The 21485-nt window shown below is 42.9% G+C and overlaps 1 protein-coding gene across 1 annotated transcript in view; it reads left to right on the top strand.

Moving 5' to 3' along the window:
* The first annotated feature begins 4485 nt into the window (after positions 1-4485).
* LOC311150382 (histone lysine demethylase PHF8-like) overlaps positions 4486-21485 on the top strand; it is a 28039-nt gene continuing 11039 nt past the window's right edge. Inside the window, exons 1-17 of the mRNA XM_084187823.1 lie at positions 4486-4763; positions 5568-5940; positions 6793-6878; positions 7173-7293; positions 7730-7890; positions 9947-10088; positions 10359-10545; positions 10858-11020; positions 11275-11362; positions 11711-11817; positions 11932-12023; positions 13789-13878; positions 14117-14392; positions 14571-14653; positions 14747-14922; positions 16848-17055; positions 17425-17768. Coding sequence (XP_084043949.1) covers positions 5843-5940; positions 6793-6878; positions 7173-7293; positions 7730-7890; positions 9947-10088; positions 10359-10545; positions 10858-11020; positions 11275-11362; positions 11711-11817; positions 11932-12023; positions 13789-13878; positions 14117-14392; positions 14571-14653; positions 14747-14922; positions 16848-17055; positions 17425-17768 — 2422 coding nt within the window. The 5' untranslated portion in view covers positions 4486-4763; positions 5568-5842. The remainder of the gene's footprint in view (positions 4764-5567; positions 5941-6792; positions 6879-7172; positions 7294-7729; positions 7891-9946; positions 10089-10358; positions 10546-10857; positions 11021-11274; positions 11363-11710; positions 11818-11931; positions 12024-13788; positions 13879-14116; positions 14393-14570; positions 14654-14746; positions 14923-16847; positions 17056-17424; positions 17769-21485) is intronic.

Here is a 21485-nt window from a genome sequence, read left to right as displayed (position 1 = left end):
AAAGAAGAAGAAAATGAAAGAGGGGAAGAGTGAGGTCGATTATGATGGAGCGAGGGAAGTAGAAAAAAGATGGAGATGATGGATGAGCAAAAACCATGTTGAAAGTTTGAGAGTGTGTATGTTATGAGAGGTAATGTCTGAGAATGAGAAAATGGATGTCAGTATATTTGTAAATATGAGATGGGAAGTGAATGTGATAGATGGTTGAGTCTATGTAGACAGAGTATGTACAGACAGAGGGCAATATGGAACTCTGGGGGGTCATGATGTTGGTGTGTTTGAGATGTACAAAATTAGGTAATGTGTGTATTTGTGTGTGCGCGTGTGTGTGTTTGTGTTGCTATTGATTTTCTCAGTACATATTCCTTGTGTGTTTTGACACCAAGTAATGGTCATGTTATTTTTAAAATCCAACTAGACCCTGAACTCTTCCTCCCAAGCAGAGACAAGAAGGAACACAAAACATTGACATTATTATGTATTGAGATATTTTTTTTGTTTTTATTTGTCAATGCTTACTTATATTGAAAAGGACTATGAATTTTAAAAGTGCAATTAGTAACTGTCATCTAAATTTTTTATCATCCTGTAACGTCCAGATTTGTCTGTAGTGGCGTTTAACCAAATAATTTTCTAGAAGCACGTTGACAATAACCAACCAGACATTTACGAATTAACTGACATCTTACATGAATATAGCACAAATGTTTCAACAGGTTACCATTGAGATATATAGCAGTTGCAACAACAGCATGTTACAGTAACACCACAGAGCATGGTAATAATGGTGCTACCTGGCTATTATCACTACCACAATGCCACTAAGCACACTGTTGTACAGTGTAGTGCACGGGCAAGGCATGTACTTTGTGTATTATCATTTTTTACATTGATAAAAAGTGGTAACCAGTAGATTTAAAGAAGATTTAAAATAACATGTTGATGAGTAACATGATTAAATTGTGATCAATATATGCTGATATTTTGATTTAATTTATGAATATGTTCAGTGAGCTTTCATTGAAGTCTAACTGAATAAACACTGATCAAAACACTAAGACTGCATGACCTTATGGCTACAACGTACCTTGACTTGCCTGCAATCTGCTTACACTTGTGCTTATATTTCTCATGTCTGCTGCTGTGCACAACAATAAACTGAGGTAAATTATTGATCAGAAATAAATCACTGTTTTATTTGAGCTAAAATAAATACATTTGTTTTAGGGAAATGTTTAATTTCCTCACTACCAATCTCCACACTGCATATCAAATGTGTCATACAAGGAAAACTGGTAAGAAAACAAACTGCCAAGTAATTTAATGGAATGGGGAAACCATGTAACTGTATATGGGCTGTCCTCATATTGCCTTTTAGAATTAATACTTTACTGTATGTGTGACTGTTTTTTTTTCTTTCGTGTGACAAAAGCTTTGTAATATTGCTGCACTGCATCACAAATCGTATCCCCACTACTTTACTTCCATAGAAAGCAGACTCTCACATTAGCTGTTACTGTACCGCATTGTTTACCTATAGAGCCCATCATGTATTGGTTCTCTCTCCTCAAGACGTCAAAGAAGTCACAGTTAAGTGAGTGCTGCTCGGACCCATATAGGCCATAGTTATTGTGTGCGTACCAAATGGCACCCTAATCTTGTAAAGGAGGGTACCATTTGGGACATAGCCATAGTTTGTTGTTAAACAGCATTGTGAGAGCCTCACTGGGCTATTTGTCAAGCCAGAGTACTGTTTCTGGATTTCATTATTAGTGAACTATTTTTGTCCTTAAAAACAAAAGTTATTTTAAGTGTGAATTACTATTTTGTAAATTAGACTATAAGGGCCTGTTTAGTGCTGCATGCACGCTGCAAAAGGTTTACTGACTTCCATTTCTCAACTTAGTCCAGAGAGTGACAGATACATGGACAATGAGATACAGTAGAATTGTCATTGCATTTAGCCATATATACAAATTTGACCATTGATAAATACATTTTCTGAAGCTTACTTGGTACAACATGTTTTATAGTTAAAGCAGTATTTCTGTTTTTATTTATATTTCTAATGATAGAGAGATTTTGTGCCACAGCAAAGAGGAGATTGTACAGCATATGTGACAGACTGCTTCATAGTGAGTTGAAAACTCACTAAAACTACTGAAAGTGGAAGGAGGAAAAACAAAACATTCACATTTCTATTGGGGAGCTAAAACAGTTGGCGCCTATGGTTGTTCACAAACTAAACACTTTACCAATTGCATATGAATATAGAGTTTAACATAATAGTTTTCGGTATTTATGTGTGTTTTTTTTATGAGACAACCCACATTTTCACAGTAAAATAATTGATGATTATTAGTGGAGGGGAGGAAGTTACTGTGCTGTCAAGTCAATACTAACATGTTGACCATATGTCACAGCTTTGATGATATTCATGAAAAGGAAATGTGGAACTCGCCCTGAAGTGTTACCAAAATGTAATCTAAAAGAAGAAAATATTATTTTTGTATTTTGAAATGGGGTTGTACAAAATGTAAAATCGTGTTCTATTGATCAATATTTAAAATATATGTCTGAGGTTATCTGACACCAGAAAACATTGCTTCTCATCTCTGTTGATGGAGTCCCCCCAGGATATATTCTATTCCTCTCAGACTTTGTGTTGAAACAGAGTAATTCAATTGTGAGCGGTTTTGTCAGTGTAGTTCTAATAATAGAGATACTGTATCAACTTGTTTTTATCTCTACGGAAACTTGATTCACTGGACAAACAATGAAACACCATCAAAGGGTAGGCCTAGACCTTTAGGCCATTGGGCTCATCTAACACACACTCGAGAGTCCTGATATTACACCTGACTGAGAACCAATGATTTATAAGGACATTTAAATAGAAAAACCTAGAAATAAAACGTATGTTTCTGATGATTTAGCCTCTGTAAAATTGTAACTAATTAAATTGTTGATTTTATTTATGTTTTGTAACTAATCAAAATAAATGGTGTTAAACATCAAACTGTTAATGGGCATTTTATTGCTTATTCTATTGGACCCACACCTGTCCTCAATTTCACCAATCTTGTCATATGGTTGAAATAATTTATATACACTGAACAAAAATATAACGCAACATGTAAAGTGTTGGTCCCATCTTTCATGAACTGAAATAAAACATCCCAAAAATGTTCCATACACACAAAAAGCTTATTTCTCTCTAATGTTGTGCAGAAATATGTTTACATCCCTGTTAGTGAGCATTTCTCCTTTGCCAAGATAATCCATCCACCTGACAGGTGTGGCATATCAAGAAGCTGATTAAACAGCATGATCATTACACAGGTGCACCTTGTGCTGGGGACAATAAAAGGCCACTCTAAAATGTGCAGTTTTGTCACACAACACAATGCCACAGATGTCTCAAGTTTCGAGGTAGCATGCAATTGGCATGCTGACTGCAGGAATGTCCACCAGAGCTGTTGCCAGATAATTTAATGTTAATTTCTCTACCATAAGCCGCCTCCATTGTTTTAGAGAATTTGGCCATACTTCCAACCGTTCTCACAACCGCAGACCACGTGTATGGTGTCGTGTGGGCGAGCGGTTTGCTGATGTCAACGTTGTGAACAGAGTGCCCCATGGTGGTAGTGGGGTTATGGTATGGGCAGGCATAAGCTATGGATAACGAACACAATTGCATTTTATCAATGGCAATTTGAATGCACAGAGATAGCATTACCACATCCTGAGGCCCATTGTCTTGCCATTCATCTGCCGCCATCACCTTATGTTTCAGCAGGATAATGCACGGCCCCATGTCGCAAGGATTTGTACACAATTCCTGGAAGCTGAAAATGTCAAATTCTTCCATGGCCTGGATACTCACCAGACATGTCACCCACTGAGCATGTTTGGGATGCTCTGGATCGATGTGTACGACAGCATGTTCCAGTTCCCGCCAATATCCAGCAACTTCGCACAGCCATTGAAGAGGAGTGGGACAACATTCCACATGCCACAATCAACAGCCTGATCAACTGTATGCGAAGGAGATGTGTCGTGCTGCATGAGGCAAATGGTGGTCACACCAGATACTGACTGGTTTTCTGATCCACACCCCTACTTTTTTTTTTTATGGTATCTGTGACCAGCAGATGCATATCTGTATTCCCAGTCATGTGAAATCCATAGATTAGGGCCTAGTGAATTAATTTCAATTGACTGATTTCCTTATATGAACTGTAACTCTAAAATCTTTGAAATTGTTGCATATTTCTGTTCAGTATAATTCAGATCCAGGTGGTTATTGCAGTTATTACAGTGTAATAGCTGGTTATTACACTAATTACTCAACTGTAATGTAAATATTGTTTCATTTTGTGTGTAAGCCTACATTTGAAGTCTTGATGTGCTGCTACTGTAGTTCTTCACTAGCGCAACTTTATTGTTCCTTCAACTACAGACAGTCTATGCGAGTGCTTTGAAATGGCGTTGCTCCATCACAAATGTCTGTATTTCTGAGTTGTTTATAGTAACACCAGTGCTCATGTAGTGGTCTTTTAATCTTTTCAAACATTGCAATATACATTTTGGGACTTACACTTCACACCTGGACATAATTTGTTGGGGAAAAAGACAATGCAGTAAGGTCTGTTTTTCAATACTTTGCGCTGCATAATAAGGCCTCATCGATCCTCAGCCTTTCAACCAATTTCGAATGCTTGGCCGGTGGCCTCTGCAGCAACCAGACAATTTAAATCCCGGTAAGAAATTATTTCGGACCGATTTTCTGAACGTACAACTTACTTATAGGTAATTCAATACTATTTACCCCATAAACTAATATCAAATGCAAGATGTTTAGCTAAATATAGACTTATCCACTGTTTAGCTAACGTTACCAGCTAACTTAGCTAACTTAAGTTGCTAAGCTTAGCCAATGTTGTGCTAACAACTAAGTTACTGTAGCGAATAAACAACTGGCTTTGTGTGGTCTTGAATTACAACTAACAACGAATAGGTAGCGTTTAACTAATACATATTATTACCAACTTGCTATCTGTCGGTAACGTTCATTTACCTGCGCTTTTCGTTTGTTAGATTACGTTAGCTAGTTACGTTAGCATAGTTACATGCTAAAAGCCATTGTTAGCCAGGCTGTAGTGTTTACAAATCTAGCTACTATAGTTAGCTAGCTAAGCTGCTAACTGGCTGTTACTTTACCTCCTAGTACTAGTTAGCTAGCTACTTAGCCAGTTATATTTGTCTGATTTCCAATTCAGATGTGAGAGCTGTCAGACATTTTGCAAGACCTACCCCTCCCCATACGTGTATTAGCCAGTTTAGCAGTGTTATTATTAGCTAGCTAACTTTTGTATTGCCTAATCGGGGGCTAGCTTGCTATTCAGACCCACTGCTAGCGAGCCAAGTATAGCAACTTACAGTGAGAAACTTTCAGTCAGTAAAACTACTTAGACTAGCCTATTTTTCTATCTTCAACTTAACACCGACATCCCTGCAGACTGTTTGACAGATATGTTTGTGCTCTCTTATTCCCCTTTCAACAGGTGCCTAATCATGGCGAATACAATGCACAGTGTGTGACAGCAAGCAGTGAGCTAGGCACCTATTCTCAGTGAAGTGACACACCACAGTTAACCTGTTACTGGCACTGCCCTGTGCTGCTTCAGTACAAACACCATTTGAACTATAGATGTTTTTTCAGAGCTCAATGCAACCGTAAACTAATTCTAATTGCAAACTAGTGTAGTGCTGCCATATTCTCAGAGTAGATTTAAGCCTAACTGTCAGTCAGACGCAGAGCAGTGCTTACACTCACAGTATGGCATCGGTTCCAGTGTACTGCCTGTGTCGCCTGCCCTACGATGTCACACGCTTTATGATCGAGTGTGACATATGTCAAGACTGGTTCCATGGAAGGTAAGTTACATTTCAGTGTCATTGAGCGTTACTACACTGAACAAAAATATAAACACAACATGTAAAGTGTTGGTCCCATGTTTCATGAGCTGCAGTAAAATATCCCAGAAATGTACCATATGCACAAAAAGCTTATTTCTCTCAAATGTTGTGCACAAATTTGTTTACATCCCTGTTAGTGAGCATTTCTCCTTTGCCAAGATAATCCATCCACCTGACAGGTATGGCATATCAAGAAGCTGATTAATCAACATGATCATTACACAGGTGCACTTAGTGCTGGGGACAATAAAAGGCCACTCTAAAATGTGCAGTTTTGTCACACAATGCCACAGATGTCTCAAGTTATGAGGGAGCGTGCAATTGGCATGCTGACTGCAGGAATGTCCACCAGAGCTTTTGCCAGATAATTGAATGTTAATTTCTCTACAATAAGCCACCTCAAACATCGTTTTAGAGAATTTGGCAGAATGACCAACCAGCCTCACAACCACAGACCACGTGTATGGCGTCGTGTGGGCGAGCTGTTTGCGGATGTCAACGTTGTCAACCGAGTGCCCCATGGTGGGGTTATGGTATGGGCAGGCATAAGCTACGGACAACGAACTGAATTGCATTTTATCGATGGCAATTTCAATGCACAAAAGTACCATGACGAGATCCAGAGGCCCATTTTTTTTAAAGGTATCTGTGACCAACAGATGCATATCTGTATTCCCAGTCATGTGAAATCCATATATTAGGGCCTAATGAATTTATTCCAATTGACTGATTTCCTCATATGAACTGTATCTCAGTAAAATCAATGCTGACTGTTTACAGTAGGATATGAGTACATTTTTGTTTGTTTAGTTGTGTTGGAGTGGAGGAGGACAAAGCAGCAGAGATTGACCTGTACCACTGTCCCAACTGTCAGGTCAGCCATGGGCCTTCTGTCAGTAAGTCCCTCTCAGTCTCTTTCAATTTGCTTCCCAGGCTATCTTTTTATATTTCACCCATATTTCAGACCTGTTTGAATCTGGGTACTCTAGGACAGGTTTAGGAAACCCAGGCTCTACAGAAATACACATGCCAATACACATACCAATTCCTCACTTCTGTCTGTTTTATTACCTGGTCTGCCTTTAGTAATACTAGTAGTAGTAATGTAGGCCTAATAGTAGTAGTAATAGTACAGTAGTAGTAGCGTGGTTGTAATGCAAGTCTGTTGTTGTCCCCTGTATGTTCCGCAGTGAGGAAGCGGCGTGGAGGTACCAAGCAGGCTGATGCTGGAGGAAGAGACACTTCTGGTCGACCGGTAAAGACAGGCAGTCCACAGTTTGTCAGAGAGCTACGAAGCCGCACCTTCCCAAGGTAAACCTCCCATATTACATTATGTCTATACATGTTCATTCTCTTCCACACTGTCTCTATATCTAGCATGAACATTCACCTAAAATGACCCCCTCGCAGAGAAAGAACCCAACCTGACACCTACAATGTAAATGATTTCATGTGTAGAGCCTTCTGCTTGAGTCCATACAGTATAGTGTCTCAACTAGCTGAGTGGTCCACAATATGGCTTTTAAATCTGCATTTTGTTTTGTCAGATAATGTATCATGTGGTGTGGCACTTTAATAATTTTCTCTACCTTTACAGTTCTGACCTGGTTCCCTCCATAGAAGTCGAATTTTGCATCATAATACCATATCAGCCATATTGAGTGTACTGTCATATTGCAGCAGTCTGGGACACTTATTCTATTTCTATGTGCCCCTCACTATTTTCCAATCTCTCTTTGTATGTCAGTGCTGATGAGGTATTGTTAAAGCCGTCGGGGGCCCAGCTGACAGTGGAGTTCCTGGAGGAGCGCTCATTCAGTGTTCCTGTCATGGTCCTCAGGAGGGACGGCCTGGGCATGAACCTTCCCCCGGGGAACTTTGGAGTAAATGACGTAGAGCACTACATCGGTAAACCTCTCCGTAAAATAACGGCTATTTTGCTTTTACATGCAATTATTGTGATACAGTGAGGGAAAAAAGTATTTGATCCCCTGCTGATTTTGTACGTTTGCCCACTGACAAAGACATGATCAGTCTATAATGTTAATGGTAGGTTTATTTGAACAGTGAGAGACAGAATAACAACAAAAAAATCCAGAAAAACGCATGTCAAAAATGTTATAAATTGATTTGCATTTTAATGAGGGAAATAAGTATTTGACCCCTCTGCAAAACATGACTTAGTACTTGGTGGCAAAACCCTTGTTGGCAATCACAGAGGTCAGACGTTTCTTGTAGTTGGCCACCAGGTTTGCACACATCTCAGGAGGGATTTTGTCTCACTCTTTGCAGATCTTCTCCAAGTCATTAAGGTTTCGAGCCTGACGTTTGGCAACTCGAACCTTCAGCTCCCTCCACAGATTTTCTATGTGATTAAGGTCTGGAGACTGGCTAGGCCACACCAGGACCTTAATGTGCTTCTTCTTGAGCCACTCCTTTGTTGCCTTGGCCGTGTGTTTTGGGTCATTGTCATGCTGGAATACCCATCCACGACCCATTTTCAATGCCCTGGCTGAGGGAAGGAGGTTCTCACCCAAGATTTGACGGTACATGGCCCCGTCCATCGTCCCTTTGATGCGGTGAAGTTGTCCTGTCCCCTTAGCAGAAAAACACCCCCAAAGCATAATGTTTCCACCTCCATGTTTGATGGTGGGGATGGTGTTCTTGGGGTCATAGGCAGCATTCCTCCTCCTCCAAACACGGCGAGTTGAGTTGATGTCAAAGAGCTCCATTTTGGTCTCATCTGACCACAACACTTTCACCTAGTTCTCCTCTGAATCATTCAGATGTTCATTGGCAAACTTCAGACGGGCCTGTATATGTGCTTTCTTGAGCAGGGGGACCTTGCGGGCGCTGCAGGATTTCAGTCCTTCACGGCATAGTGTGCTACCAATTGTTTTATTGGTGACTATGGTCCCAGCTGCCTTGAGATCATTGACAAGATCCTCCCGTGTAGTTCTGGGCTGATTCCTCACCGTTCTCATGATCATTGCAACTCCACGAGGTGAGATCTTGCATGGAGCCCCAGGCCGAGGGAGATTGACAGTTATTTTGTGTTTCTTACATTTGCGAATAATCGCACCAACTGTTGTCACCTTCTCACCAAGCTGCTTGGCGATGGTCTTGTAGCCCATTCCAGCCTTGTGTAGGTCTACAATCTTGTCCCTGACATCCTTGGAGAGCTCTTTGGTCTTGGCCATGGTGGAGAGTTTGGAATCTGATTGATTGATTGCTTCTGTGGACAGGTGTCTTTTATACAGGTAACAAACTGAGATTAGGAGCACTCCCTTTAAGAGTGTGCTCCTAATCTCAGCTCGTTACCTGTATAAAAGACACCTGGGAGCCAGAAATCTTTCTGATTGAGAGGGGGTCAAATACTTATTTCCCTCATTAAAATGCAAATCAATTTATAACATTTTTGGCATGTGTTTTTCAGGATTTTTTTGTTGTTATTCTGTCTCTCACTGTTCAAATAAACCTACCATTAACATTATAGACTGATCATTTCTTTGTCAGTGGGCAAACGTACAAAATCAGCAGGGGATCAAATACTTTTTTCCCTCACTGTATGTGGTTGTTTTCCCCATATAATTAAATAGAACACTGATTTATATGTTGTCTTCTATGGTACCTTTTTAGAGTTGAATGCACTGACTCTAAGTCTCCCTAGATAAGGGCATCTGCTCAATGATCAAAATGTCAATGGAAACCTGCCACTCCACATACAGTACAAGGCTCTGTCATACCTGCTCTTTAACTAGTTACGTCTCAACTTGACATTCCATTACCATAAGAGATGTCACCTAGTGTAACCTACTGTAGGTTACCAGAGTAACCTACTGTATTATCTCACACAACAAGACCTCGTGAAGTTGAGATGTTGTATATGATCATGGTGCAGGAATAAAGCACTGTCTGGGGAGCAGCAAGATGTGTGTGTTTGTTGATTGTGTGTTGTCTGTAGGTCCGGACAGGGAGATTGATGTGATTGACGTGTGTCGCCAAGCTGACCTGAAGATGCGCCTAGGGGATTTTGTAGAGTACTACAACAGCCCCAACAGAGACAGAGTCCTCAACGTCATCAGCCTAGAGTTCTCTGAGACCAGGTACACTGCTTGTTCTTGTGTCAATTCAGTCCACTCATTTGTTGGTATTGCTCTCTAGGGGTCTTCCTTGTCACCAGTACATAATTTGGTTGAACAAAAGTTACGTTTTGCCAGAGCCATACAGAGAAAGAGACAGTATATGGCTCTGTATAATATATTTTTTTGCAGAATAAAGTTATTTAAGTACTGTTGTTGCAGTTGTATAAAATACTAGAATACTTGGACTGAATTTGGTGTTTAATTATACAAAATGTCAATTGTCTGTCACAGGCTGTCAAATTTGGTGGAGACTCCAAAGATAGTGAGGAAGCTGTCGTGGGTGGAGAACCTGTGGCCTGAGGAGTCAGTGTTTGAGCGGCCCAACGTCCAGAAGTACTGCCTCATGGGGGTCAAGGACAGCTACACAGACTTCCACATCGACTTCGGAGGTACCTCTGTCTGGTACCATGTACTACGGGTAAGAAGAGGGCAGTTATGGGACATATTTGGGACAGATTGTGGAAAGGGACTGTTGGAACTGGGCATTCTTCCTTCTGTGCTGACATGCATAATTGGAGCGTTATACACTAGGAGGCTTAAGAGAGATATAACATTTGAATGTATGATATCCATGCCTGCCTTTACCTTGTTCATCATTGTAATGCTGTGTCTGCCTGACGAATGAAAATGATTTCTCCTTTTAACTCTTCCACTTTTACGTTGCTGTGGAAACGGAAAGGTTGATTAATGAGCACTGTCGCTGTTAGATAAATGTCTATGTGTGTCTCAGGGTGAGAAGATCTTCTACCTGATCTCCCCCACACCAGCCAACCTTGCCTTGTTTGAACGCTGGAGCTCCTCGTCCAATCAGAACGAGATGTTCTTCGGGGACCAGGTGGACATGTGCTACAAGTGCTCCGTCAAACAGGGGAACACACTATTCATCCCAACAGGTATTCACCTTCTTCATTTACCCAGGTATTCAACAAAGTGCGGTCAGATGTTATAGTTTAATCTTCTGTAGAGGGACTAGTGCTGTGACAGGCCTGTTATTTCTTCTGGTGATGTGTTTTACATACAGTGCATTCCTGGTGGAGTGTGTCAGAACTTAGTATATTATGTGTGATTGTTCTACATGCATATATGAATAGTATTTTACCTGTATATGTCTGACTTGTTCACATGTACCTGTGTGTCTCTCTCTCAGGATGGATCCACGCTGTACTGACTCCTGTGGACTGCGTGGCTTTTGGAGGGAATTTCCTACACAGTCTCAACATTGACATGCAGCTCCGGTAAGTTCCTTCCCTCCTGCCTCCTCCTAAAACGTGAGTCACATCACTTGCAGTACTCAGTTCATCTGAACTTATCATTGCAACCTCTCTCTACCATTCATAACTACAATGCCATTTTGAAAATGGCTCACTCAATACATTTCCATTACCATTGTACTATACATTCCAATTACCAAATGTTTATAACCATTCATTTTACATATACATTTTAGTCATTTTAACAGTTAGTGACTGCATACATTTTTTTTCATACTGGCCCCCCGTGGGAATCGAACCCACAACCCTGGTGTTGCAAGCACCATGCTCTACCAACTGAACACCCTGTGTTCTGTCTTCTTTCCCCATCAGGGCATATGAAATAGAGAAGAGGTTGAGTACAGCCGACCTGTTCAGTTTCCCAAACTTTGAGACGGTGTGCTGGTATGTTGGCAAGCACCTGCTTGACACATTCAGAGGTGAGGCGCTTCATCATAAACCATGCTTTTTCCCTCTGCTCTCTAATGAACTGCATTTCTTTGGGCAATGTTTGTCAAGAACCTTGATAACTTCTATGTTGGTCTACGTTGCAGGTCTGAGAGAGAACCGCAGACACCCTGCTACCTACCTGGTCCACGGAGCCAAGGCCCTCAACAACGCTTTCCGCACCTGGACACGCAAAGAGGTAGCTCTTTACTGTAGGCCCCCTTATGTATGCATTCCCCGTGCCCAAGAACACCAAGGTAACCTGCCTAAATGACTACCGACCCGTAGCACTCACATCTGTAGCCATGAAGTGCTTTGAAAGGTTGGTCATGGCTCACATCAACACCATTATCCCAGAAACCCTAGACCAACTCCAATTTGGATATCGCCCCAACAGATCCACAGATGATGCAATCTCTATTGCACTCCACACTGCCCTTTCACACCTGGACAAAAGGAACACCTATGTGAGAATGCTATTAATTGACTACAGCTCAGCGTTCAACACATAGTGCCCTCAAAGCTCGTCACTAAGCTAAGGACCCTGGGACTAAACACCTCCCTCTGCAACTGGATCCTGGACTTCCTGACGGGCCGCCCCCAGGTGGTAAGGGTAGGTAACAACACATCCGCCACGCTGATCCTCAACACGGGGGCCCCTCAGGGGTGCGTGCTCAGTCCCCTCCTGTACTCCCTGTTCACTCATGACTGAATGGGCAGGCACAACTACAACACCATCATTAAGTTTGCCGATGACACAACAGTGGTAGGCCTGATCACCGACAACGACGAGACAGCCTAAAGGGAGGAGGTCAGAGACCTGGCCGTGTGGTGCCAGGACAACAACCTCTCCCAACGTGATCAAGACAAAGGAGATGATTGTGGACTACAGGAAAAAGAAGAGGACCGAGCACGCCCCCATTCTCATCGAAGCGGCTGTAGTGGAGCAGGTTGAGAGCCTTAAGTTCCTTGGTGTCCACATCACCAACAAACTAACATGGTCCAAGCACACCAAGACAGTCGTGAAGAGAGCGCAACAAAACCTATTCCCCCTAAGGAGACTGAAAAGATTTGGCATGGGTCCTCAGATCCTCAAAAGGTTCTACAGCTGCACCATCGAGAGCATCCTGACTGGTTGCATCACCGCCTGGTATGGCAACTGCTCGGCCTCCGACCGCAAGGCACTACAGAGGGTAGTGCGTACGGCCCAGTACATCACTGGGGCCAAGCTTCCTGCCATCCAGGACCTCTACTCCAGGCGGTGTCAGAGGAAGGCCCTCAAAATTGTCAAAGACTCCAGCCACCCTAGTCATAGACTGTTCTCTTTGCTACCGCACGGCAAGTGGTACCGGAGCGCCAAGTCTAGGTCCAAGAGGCTTCTAGACAGCTTTTACCCCCAAGCCATAAGACTCCTGAACATCTAATCAAATGGCTACCCAGACTATTTGCATTGTCCCCCCCACCCCTATTTTACGCTGCTGCTACTCTCTGTTTATAATCTATGCATAGTCACTTTAATAACTCTACCTACGTGTACATATTACCCCAATTACATCGACTAACCGGTGCCCCCGCACATTGACTCGGTACCGGTACCCCTTGCATATAGCCTCACAATTGTTATTTTTACTGCTGCTCTTTAATTTTTTGGAACTTTTATTTCGTATTATTTTATATTGTATTTTTTAGTGATTTTTTTTGGTATTCTTTCTTAAAACTGCATTGTTGGTTAAGGGCTTTTAAGTACGCATTTCACTGTAAGGTCTACACCTGTTGTATTCGGTGCATGTGACAAATAAAAATTGATTTGATTTCATCAAGCCTTTATAGCAGCCACTGAAGACATAACATCCGTCATAGGCAGTCATAATGAACAATGGCATAAGATATCAGGAAGCTAGTTATAATGGGCGCTATAGTCCTTTGTGTCTTATTGTGATGTTATGTTTTTGTCCTCCCACCAGTCGCTGACTGACCACGAGGTGGAGATTCCAGAGACCATTAAGACTCAGCAGCTGGTCAAGGACCTGGCCAAGGAGATACGACTGGTGGAGGTAAGCCGGCCTGGGGAGGTGGAGACACTTTATCTGACAACATTTCATAGAGTACACTGACTGAGGCAAACCGAGCCAAGCTACTGGACTGGCCTGGTTGTTCATCCACCATAATATCTGAGCCAGCACAGTTCAGGTCGCCACTATAGTGAGTCCATATCAGGCATATGAGTGTGTATTAAATAATTTCAGTCTGGCTTACTGAGAGTACTCTGTCCTCTCCTCTCTGCCACCCAAGGACATCTTCCAGCAAGGCCGTCCTGCGGCTCCTTTCACCTCTACACAGGGCTTCCCCTCGCCCCTCCCCAAAGCCTCCCCTCTAGCCATCTCCCAGAGCCCTGGCCGCCCCCCGGGGAAGAAGAGAGGCCCCAAACCCAAGGATGTGTCCCCCAGCCCCAAAAAGAAGGGCCAAAAGGGTTTAATGAAAGAGGCAGGAGAGCTGGACCTCCTGGAGATCCACACCAAACACACACTGAAGAAATGCCAATCTGGTAACAAGAAAAACAAGAACAAGGTATGTATGTTCAATTGGTGATTGATGTGCATTGTAAATGAAATGGTCCTTTTACCTAAAACATTTCCCTCTGGTACAAATAAAGTTGTAGTTTGATTCAGCTCTTAACCTGAGTACAGTGTTTGTTTGCATGGAGTTGTGATGCTAATGGTTGCTTGTGATTTCTTTCCATCTCCAGTTTGAGCTACCCTTGGAGGAGTTTGCAGGGAAAATGAGCAAGAGCAAATTGAAGCTAGTGCTGACCAATGGCAAAATACAGGGGTAAGACTGGGATGTCAGGAGACCTCTTGTTATTTATCTCTTGGCATTGTGTCATCAACACATTCATATACATTTCTTTCTTTCTGACCACAGGAGGAAGGGTGGTCGTTCAGGCAGCAGTAACTGTGCCGGCCGTGCCCCGCACTTCCATCACCATGCTATGGGAGGGTCTGCCCTGTCAGACTTTGAGACAGAGGACGAGCTACAGATTGACGAGACACCTCCTCCACGACGCAAGGCTGGGGGATCCAGCAAGAAGAAACTTAGTGGTAAGAGAGAGAAAGACCCCTGCCTTTTCTACATGATATAGTATAAATGGAAATATAAACTCAGCAAAAAAAGAAACGTCCTCTCACTGTCAACTGCATTTATTTTCAGCAAACTTAACATGTGCAAATATTTGTGTGAAAATAACAAGATTCAACAACTGAGACATAAACTGAACAAGTTCCACAGACATGTGACTAACAGAAATTGAATAATGTTTCCCTGAACAAAGGGGGAGTCAAAATCAAAAGTAACAGTCAGTATCTGGTGTGGCCACCAGCTGCATTAAGTACTGCAGTGCATCTCCTCCTCATGGACTGCACCAGATTTGCCAGTTCTTGCTGTGAGATGTTACCCCACTCTTCCACCAAGGCACCTGCAAGTTCCCTGACATTTCTGGGGGGAATGGCCCTAGCCCTCACCCTCCGATCCAACAGGTCCCAGACGTGCTCAATGGGATTGAGATCCGGGCTCTTCGCTGGCCATGGCAGAACACTGACATTCCTGTCTTGCAGGAAATCACGCACAGAACGAGCAGTATGGCTGGTGGCATTGTCATGCTGGAGGGTCATGTCAGAATGAGCCTGCAGGAAGGGTACCACATGAGGGAGGAGGATGTCTTCCCTGTAACGCACAGCGTTGAGATTGCCTGCAATGACAACAAGCTTAGTCCGATAATGCTGTGACACACCGCCCCAGACCATGATGGACCCTCCATCTCCAAATCGATCTCGCTCCAGAGTACAGGCCTCGGTGTAACTCTCATTCCTTCGACGATAAACGCGAATCCGACCATCACCCCTGGTGAGACAAAACCGCGACTCGTCAGTGAAGAGCACTTTTTGCCAGTCCTGTCTGGTCCAGCGACGGTGGGTTTGTGCCCATAGGCGACGTTGTTGCCGGTGATGTCTGGTGAGGACCTGCCTTACAACAGGCCTACAAGCCCTCAGTCCAGCCACTTTCAGCCTATTGCGGACAGTCTGAGCACTGATGGAGGGATTGTGTGTTCCTGGTGTAACTCGGGCAGTTGTTGTTGCCATCCTGTACCTGTCCCGCAGGTGTTCAGATGTACCGATCCTGTGCAGGTGCTGTTACACGTGGTCTGCCACTGCGAGGACAATCAGCTGTCCGTCCTGTCTCCCTGTAGCGCTGTCTTAGGCGTCTCACAGTACGGACATTGCAATTTATTGCCCTGGCCAAATCTGCAGTCCTCATGCCTCCTTGCAGCATGCATAAGGCACGTTCACGCAGATGAGCAGGGACCCTGGGCATCTTTCTTTTGGTGTTTTTCAGAGTCAGTAGAAAGGCCTCTTTACTGTCCTATGTTTTCATAACTGTGACCTTAATTGCCTACTGTCTGTAAGCTGTTAGTGTCTTAACGACCGTTCCACAGGTGCATGTTCATTAATTGTTTATGGTTCATTGAACAAGCATGGGAAACAGTGTTTAAACCCTTTACAATGAAGATCTGTGAAGTTATTTGGATTTTTACGAATAATCTTTGAAAGACTGGGTCCTGAAAAAGGGCAGTTTCTTTTTTTGCTGAGTTTACTTAGAGAGCACTTCTTTCGGGATAGCATTACTAAGCAATAAAATATGTTTTCTGATCTTGTTGGGGCGTTCGGTTAAGCCTTCTGAGCCTTTAGGCTAAATCGATATGAAAGCAATACAAAACCTTTTTAGGAGTCCTTTGGGAGTGACGTAATCTGTCTGGGGCAGGTTTGGTCGGTTGGTGGAGCAAGGAACAAACTATAAACTTGTGTATGTATGCCTGGATCGTTTTCCATCAGGGCACATGTTGTAACAAAACCTTTTGCTAAGGAAAACGTAAAAATGTAGCATTTCTTATAGTTCCTCCCCCTTTCACACAGTTTTGAATAGTATTCTTCCGTTTTGTGCCTACTGAACATGACCCTGTTTCCGTCAGGTCTTCCTAGGAAGCTGCCGAGGGCCAAGCCATGCTCTGACCCCAATCGCATCAGAGAACCAGGAGAGGTGGACTTCGACATTGAGGAGGACTACACCACAGATGAGGAGGAGACCATGACTGTCCATGGAGTGAAGGGTGGAGCAGGGGGAATCCTGGACCTGCTGAAAGCCAGCAAACAGGTGGCAGGGCTGGACTCTGCACTCAGGTAGGGCCTGACTGACACTTCTGGACATTTCAGCAACCTCAATCATATAGTTTTATTCTCAATACCAGCCCTCTGCAACTTGTGTTCAGATATTCTGAGAAGTCAGATTACCACGTATTGTCTTATCTATTTGAACTCAAGTCAATCATTCGAAAAATGTATTGGCATTCTGCCTTGGCATCAGATTGCCAATGGAAAAATGTATACAAAATGGGAGCCAATGAAGTTGGGAGGATGAATGTTTCACTCGCTGCCTTCATTAACAGAACAGATAACCTCTGTTAACTTGCTTAATATAAATATATCTCCTCTACATTTTAGTGCTGTTTGGGTGGTAATCATCTCTTGTCCTCCCTCTCCACCCTCCAGTGAGGAAGCCCCATCCTCTCCCAGCACGCGAGATGCCATCCAGGGCATGCTCTCCATGGCCAACCCTCCCTCCTCTTCCTCCTCCTCCTCTTCCTCCTCTTCCTCCCCTCGGTCTGTCTCCGGAGGTCTTTCTGAGGGCCTGGGCGTGGTCAAAGAGAAAGGAGGGCGGGCCGTGTGGGTGACAGGAGCCAATAAGAGCAGAGGGGGAGGAGCCTCCAAAGAGAAGACGATGTTCCAACGCCCTGGGAAACGGCCTGTCAAGCGGCCGGCCCGTCACCTTAGCGACGAGGACAGCCCAGATGAGCAGGAGACTCTTGGCACCTGTTTTAAAGACGCCGAGTATGGTGAGTCAGAGGAAGAGTCTCAATTGAGATTCTCCCATAGGCTGTGTGCGTCCCAAATGGCACCCTATTCCCTATATAGTGCACTACTTCTGACCAGGTGAGTCATTGGAGGAAAGAACACAAGAACACACCCCTGGCCTGGCTATTGCTCAGAGACTACTCCCCTCGCCCTGGCCGAATTAGTTTTGGAGTGGTCTCAAATATGCACCCTCCGCCAAACTGGTTCCTCAGGCGAGCTAAAACTAACAATCAGAGAGGGGGCTTATCATTGTGGCCCCAGGTGGCACAAAATAATCAAAGGTCTGACTGCACGGAGATGCTTGGGAAATTTTTTCGTGTCTCAGGTGAAGAGGGTGGATCTGATCTCCATCACCTAGGACTTGACATAGATTAAATAGATTAATCAAATTTCACATTGTTGTCAATTTTTGCTCAATCTTGCATGCTTTCTCAAACAGCTGTAACTGTATATGCATTCGTATATGCATTCGTAAATCAGGTCCTTTCTTGAGTTGGGCTCTGGGATGTAACAACCGTTGAGTATCTGATTTTATGGTTGATTGTGGAGGAAAGGGGTTGAGTGTGTTAGAGTATGTGCGTGTGTGTTTATCCCACATCTGTTGCAAGGGGGGTAAGGATGTTAGGGAGAATATAGGATGAACCACAATAACTGTTTGCTAAAATAATAATTGCTTGTCAAAAATGTGATGTAATACAATGGCAATCTGGGTTATAGGTTAAAATCCTACGCATGTACTGCCGACATTATTACGCATATTAATTGATAATGCTGGAAAATAAGATATGCAAGATATTTGAATAGATATATATTTATAAATAGCTATATATATATATATATATATATACAGTTGAAGTCGGAAGTTTACATACTCTTAGGTTGGAGTCATTAAAACTCCAACCTAAGTTTTGGCAAGTCGGTTAGGACATCTACTTTGTGGACGACACAAGTAATTTTTCCAACAATTGTTTACAGACAGATTATTTCACTTATAATTCACTGTATCACAATTCCAGTGGGTCAGAAGTTTACATACACTAAGTTGACTGTGCCTTTAAACAGCTTGGAAAATAGAAGCTTCTGATAGGCTAATTGACATCATTTGAGTCAATTGGAGGTGTACCTGTGGATGTATTTCAAGGCCTACCTTCAAACTCAGTGCCTCTTTGCTTGACATCATGGGAAAATGTAGACCTCCACAAGTCTGGTTCATCTTTGGGAGCAATTTCCAAACGCCTGAAGGTACCACGTTCATCTGTACAAACAATAGTACGCAAGTATAAACACCATGGGACCACGCAGCCGTCATACCGCTCAGGAAGGAGACGCGTTCTGTTTCCTAGAGATGAACGTACTTTGGTGCGAAAAGTGCAAATCAATCCCAGAACAACAGCAAAGGACCTTGTGAAGATGCTGGAGGAAACAGGTACAAAAGTATCAATGTCCACAGTAAAACAAGTCCTATATCGACATAACCTGAAAGGCCGCTCAGCAAGGAAGAAGCCACTGCTCCAAAACCGCCATAAAAAAGCCAGACTACGGTTTGCAACTGCACATGGGGACAAAGATCGTACTTTTTGGAGAAATGTCCTCTGGTCTGATGAAACTTAAGTAGAACTTAATGGCCATAATGACCATTGTTTTGTTTGGAGGAAAAAGGGGGTTGCTTGCAAGCCGAAGAACACCATCCCAACCATGAAGCACGGGGGTGGCAGCATCATGCTGTGGGGGTGCTTTTCTGAAGGAGGGACTGGTGCACTTCACAAAATAGATGGCATCATGAGGAAGGAAAATTATGTGGATATATTGAAGCAACATCTCAAGACATCAGTCAGGAAGTTAAAGCTTGGTCGCAAATGGGTCTTCCAAATGGACAATGACCCCAAGCATACTTCCAAAGTTGTGGCAAAATGGCTTAAGGACAACAAAGTCAAGCTATTGGAGTGGCCATCACAAAGCCCTGACCTCAATCCTATAGAAAATGTGTGGGCAGAACTGAAAAAGCGTGTGCGAGCAAGGAGGCCTACAAACCTGACTCAGTTACACCAGCTCTGTCAGGAGGAATGGGCCAAAATTCACCCAACTTATTGTGGGAAGCTTGTGGAAGGCTACCCGAAACGTTTGACCCAAGATAAACAATTTAAAGGCAATGCTACCAAATACTAATTGAGTGTATGTAAACTTCTGACCCACTGGGAATGAGATGGAAAAAATGAAAGCTGAAATAAATAATTCTCTCTACTATTATTCTGACATTTCACATTCTGAAAATAAAGTGGTGATCCTAACTGACCTAAGAGGGAATTTTTACTACGATTAAATGTCAGGAATTGTGAAAAACTGAGTTTAAATGTATTTGGCTAAGGTGTATGTAAACTTCCGACTTCAACTGTGTGTATATATAGCCGGCCGCGACCGGGAGACCCATGGGGCGGCGCACAATTGGCCCAGCGTCGTCTAGGGTAGGGGAGGGAATGGCCGGCAGGGATGTAGCTCAGTTGGTAGAGCATGGCGTTTGCAACGCCAGGGTTGTGGGTTCGATTCCCACGGGGGGTATGAATTTTTTAAAATATATATATATATATATATATATAATAATGTATGCTCTCACTAACTGTAAGTCGCTCTGGATAAGAGCGTCTGCTAAATGATGTAAATGTAAAAATGTAAGTCTGAAGTTTACATATATATTGAGGTGAGAGCATTGGAAATGCTTTTGGCGGTTGACCTGCTTCTGTTTTGTGGGTGGCACTGTGTGCTGTTTTCGATGGATGGGTCCTGGCCTCGGGGGCCTAGGGATCCGGAGGGACAGGGGTGGTATGCTGATCACTGGGATGACGGCCCAACTTGGGACAGGGAGGGGCTTTAGCGGGGGAATTAGTGGAGAACAATTGGAGGGTTACATAGTAGCAATGCAAATATCATGGTACAGCTATATGGACACTCAATCACTATGGTATTTTTATGGGTAAATTTACAAACATATATAATGATAAATAGTTTTGAAACTTGTATCTCATTATGGTATATGTTGAAATAAATATAGCCAGTTATAATTGTAGCAGATAACAAAAGAAGAACAATATTTACATGGCTCAAAGAGAAGGAATATAATATCTATTGTTTACAGGAAACTCATTCAACAATTCTAGATGAAGTTGCGTGGAAAAAGGAATTGGGGGGGGGGCGAAATATACTTCTCCCATGGGCAAAGAAACTCAAAAGGGGTGATGATATTAATTAACAGTAATTTCGATCCGAATGTGCAAATTGTCAATACAGATACGCAAGGTAGATGGATTGTTATAAATATGTTATTTGACCATAAACAGATATGGCTCGTTAACCTTTACGGACCAAATAATGATTATCCACACTTCTTTGACAATATATATAATAAATGATCAACCCTGCAAGCAATTCAAGACTCTATTATTATGGTGGGAGATTATAATACCGTTTTAAATAGCTCAATGGACCGTAAAGGAAATCACACTACAAACAATCACCCTCATGCGCTTAAGGAAATCATGAATGTCATGGATACATTAGTACTAGTAGATATATGGAGGCTTAAATATCCTGATCTAGTGAGATATACATGGTGGAGACTCAAATCAAGCTAGTCGTCTTGACTTCTTTCTTATGTCATTCTCGTTGGCACCAAAAGTTTAAAAAGTGTTGATAGGGGACAGAAT

Source organism: Coregonus lavaretus (genome assembly GCF_964263955.1).
Source record: "Coregonus lavaretus genome assembly, chromosome: 22".
In the NCBI taxonomy this organism is placed as follows: Eukaryota; Metazoa; Chordata; class Actinopteri; order Salmoniformes; family Salmonidae; genus Coregonus; species Coregonus lavaretus.
The sequence above is the reverse complement of the archived record's forward strand: the minus strand, read 5'-3'. Positions and strand labels throughout refer to the sequence as shown.